Source organism: Octodon degus, unplaced genomic scaffold (genome assembly GCF_000260255.1).
Source record: "Octodon degus isolate 3935 unplaced genomic scaffold, OctDeg1.0 scaffold00118, whole genome shotgun sequence".
NCBI classification, from domain to species: Eukaryota; Metazoa; Chordata; class Mammalia; order Rodentia; family Octodontidae; genus Octodon; species Octodon degus.
Window position 1 is genome coordinate 596,837 of NW_004524694.1, and position 2,478 is coordinate 599,314.

General features: G+C 48.9%; 2 protein-coding genes across 2 annotated transcripts in view; one reads left to right on the forward strand and one right to left on the reverse strand.

Moving 5' to 3' along the window:
- The window catches only part of Rida (reactive intermediate imine deaminase A homolog), a 13,648-nt gene extending 12,245 nt beyond the window's left edge, over positions 1–1,403 (reverse strand). Inside the window, exon 1 of the mRNA XM_004640085.2 lies at positions 1,258–1,403. Within this exon, the coding sequence (XP_004640142.1) occupies positions 1,258–1,322 (65 nt within the window). The 5' untranslated portion in view covers positions 1,323–1,403. The remainder of the gene's footprint in view (positions 1–1,257) is intronic.
- The window catches only part of Pop1 (POP1 homolog, ribonuclease P/MRP subunit), a 48,359-nt gene continuing 47,270 nt past the window's right edge, over positions 1,390–2,478 (forward strand). The window contains exon 1 of the mRNA XM_004640060.2: positions 1,390–1,578. The gene's annotated coding sequence lies outside the window, so the exon portion shown is untranslated. The remainder of the gene's footprint in view (positions 1,579–2,478) is intronic.

The window sequence follows — 2,478 nt, forward strand, 5'->3', positions numbered from 1 at the left end:
TTTTTTTTTTTTGAGACAGGTTCTCATTATGTATTCCAGGTTTTCCTTGAATTCCTGGTGATCCTTCTGCCTCAGCCTCCTTAGTGTTGGGATTAGAGGCATGTGCCACCACACTTGGCATGATTCTCCTTTCAATTCTTTTATGTTAGAGATTGCAAAGTAAATGGTTCATATTCAGCTCTGGAGTCCATTGCTTAAATTAAAAAGACCGTCACACTCCTTCTCTGGGGTTTGACGTTGGGCACATTACTTAACTTTTTGTGCATCAGGTTCTTTTGTTCTGAGGAATGGGAACTGTAATAGGAACTGCGCAAAGGAAAGACTTAGAATTTTATCTAGCGCTGAGGAAGCACCAATAAATGTTAGCAGCTGTGATTTCAATGCTTCTAATGAAAGAAATATCATTTAGCTAGAGTATACAGCACAAGCTTAGAAAATGACCTATGTTACTAGTTGCATCTGATTTTATTAGTGGCAAATAGGCATGGGCAATGGATTCAGAGATATCACACCTTTCTGCACATGTTGTAAAAACCAAGGCTTGGCAGGGATTTTGCTAAGCACTTCTGTGAAAAGACCGCAGCTGCATCTATCGGACACAACCACATCTGTTGATGGGATTCTATCCTTTAAATTGAGAGGGTTAGACCAAATCTTATGCTAACTGAAAAGATTCTATTTAGAGAAAATACAGGAAACAAATGAATTCATCAAGGTGGAAAGTAGCTTCGGGGCTGCTGAGCTGGCAGGTGGGGACAGGGAGGACAAGAGGGAGGGAAGACTGATGGATAAGAAATTTCTTTTGGGGGTGATGCATAAGTTTTGGAATTAGAACTTGGTGATAGCTACACATTTTAGGTACAGGCAAGACTTCTATGGTCTGTGAATTGTATCTCACGAAAGCTGTCATCAATTAACTCCTCAGGGGGTAAAAAAGCAAACATCCCAAACCCAAAAGCCCACCCAGAAACAAACAATAAAAAAAACTCTGAACAACACCTCCCAAACACCGGGGAGATGGCTCAGTAGAGTAAGCGCTTGCCTGGCAAGCACAAGGGCCTGAGTTCAATCCGCGGTTCCGCCAAAAAAACCAAAAACAATTCAGACCTCTTCTAAGCAGGGGAAGCTTTCGGGCAGGTCGGAATCCACAGGTGGGGTCAAAGTCTCCGCAGCAGGAGCACGAGCTCCGGGTCCCCTGGGGCTCCCAATTCTACCCCGCACGCCTGGGGTTTTTCTGTGCTCCCTCAGCCACATTACCTGTAAGCCCCAATGGGCTTCGGGGCTTTCGCCGAGTAGATCATCTTTTTGATCAGGGACGTCATAGCTAACCCTGGTCAGTCGGTGAAAACTGTCAATTGCAGCGGAGATGGGCCCCGCTTCACCCACCCAGCTCCCGGAGAGGCTCCGCCCACCGCCAGGCATTCTGGGAACTGTAGTCTGCGTGCGACTCCGAGCCACGTGCAACCGGCGGCCCGGGCTGCGCGTGCGTCATTGCGTTCGTTTGCCGCGCCGGTAGCCTCGGAGGGACTGTCACTGTCTTGTCATTCTGGCCCGGGGAACCCTGAGAACGTCTGGCAGGTAAGCCATGAAGTGCTGGTTCCCGTCGGGATCCGCGAGTTTGAGGACACCCTGTGTGTGGCGGCCCAGCGCGTGGTCTCTCAGATCGCTGACCTTTGGTTTTCGCCGCCCGCGCCCCGGACCCCTCTTCCCGGTCCCGAACCTTCTTCGGTGTCGTGCAGTTGAGCCCCTAGGTCTGTCATGTCCCCTCAGTGCCCCGCAGGACGGAAGCCGTCCTGGGAAGAGGCTTGCCCCTGCCCGCCACCCTAAGGGAACTCGATGGCTCCTTGGGGCACCGCGCCGAGGCCGGGGCGTTGTCCTCCTACCCGCCCCTCCCGCGTTCTGGCCTCTGGGGCGCTCCTCGCGCATTGCAAGGTCTCCTTGGTCCGGCCCGAGCCTTCGCACTGGGATGTGATTTCCAAAGGAAAGCGTGATATTGATCCACATAATAGCCTCAGAGCGGTCTCTGGGCAGGTCGTGCTGTATCAGAAGGGCTGAATATCATTTATCCTTTTAATATGTGCTTTATAGGCCCGCACCACTTCTTCATTTGTGCGTGCGTGCTTGCATTCAGCAACTACTGAGCCCCTACATTATGCATGGCTGTGTACTGGTGATACAATAAAGAGAAAAGATCTTTGTTTTCCCTGCTTCCAAAACGTGCTGTGAGAATCCCTTTGATCGCCTCTCATTTTGAAATGATAAAACTTTGCTTTTTTACTTCTGGCTGAAGAATTTTTAGTGATCTTTTTCGGGTTTAGGGCACTATCTTGGAACAAAAATTCTTTCAGCCTGGTCTCCTTTAGCCTGTTTTGTTCTGTTCTTTTCTTTAGACCCTCTTTAGTCATTCTAGAGTCCTCATCCCTGTTTATAATTAAGTTCTCAAAATTTTTACTTTCCTTTCTGCCTAAATTTTAAACA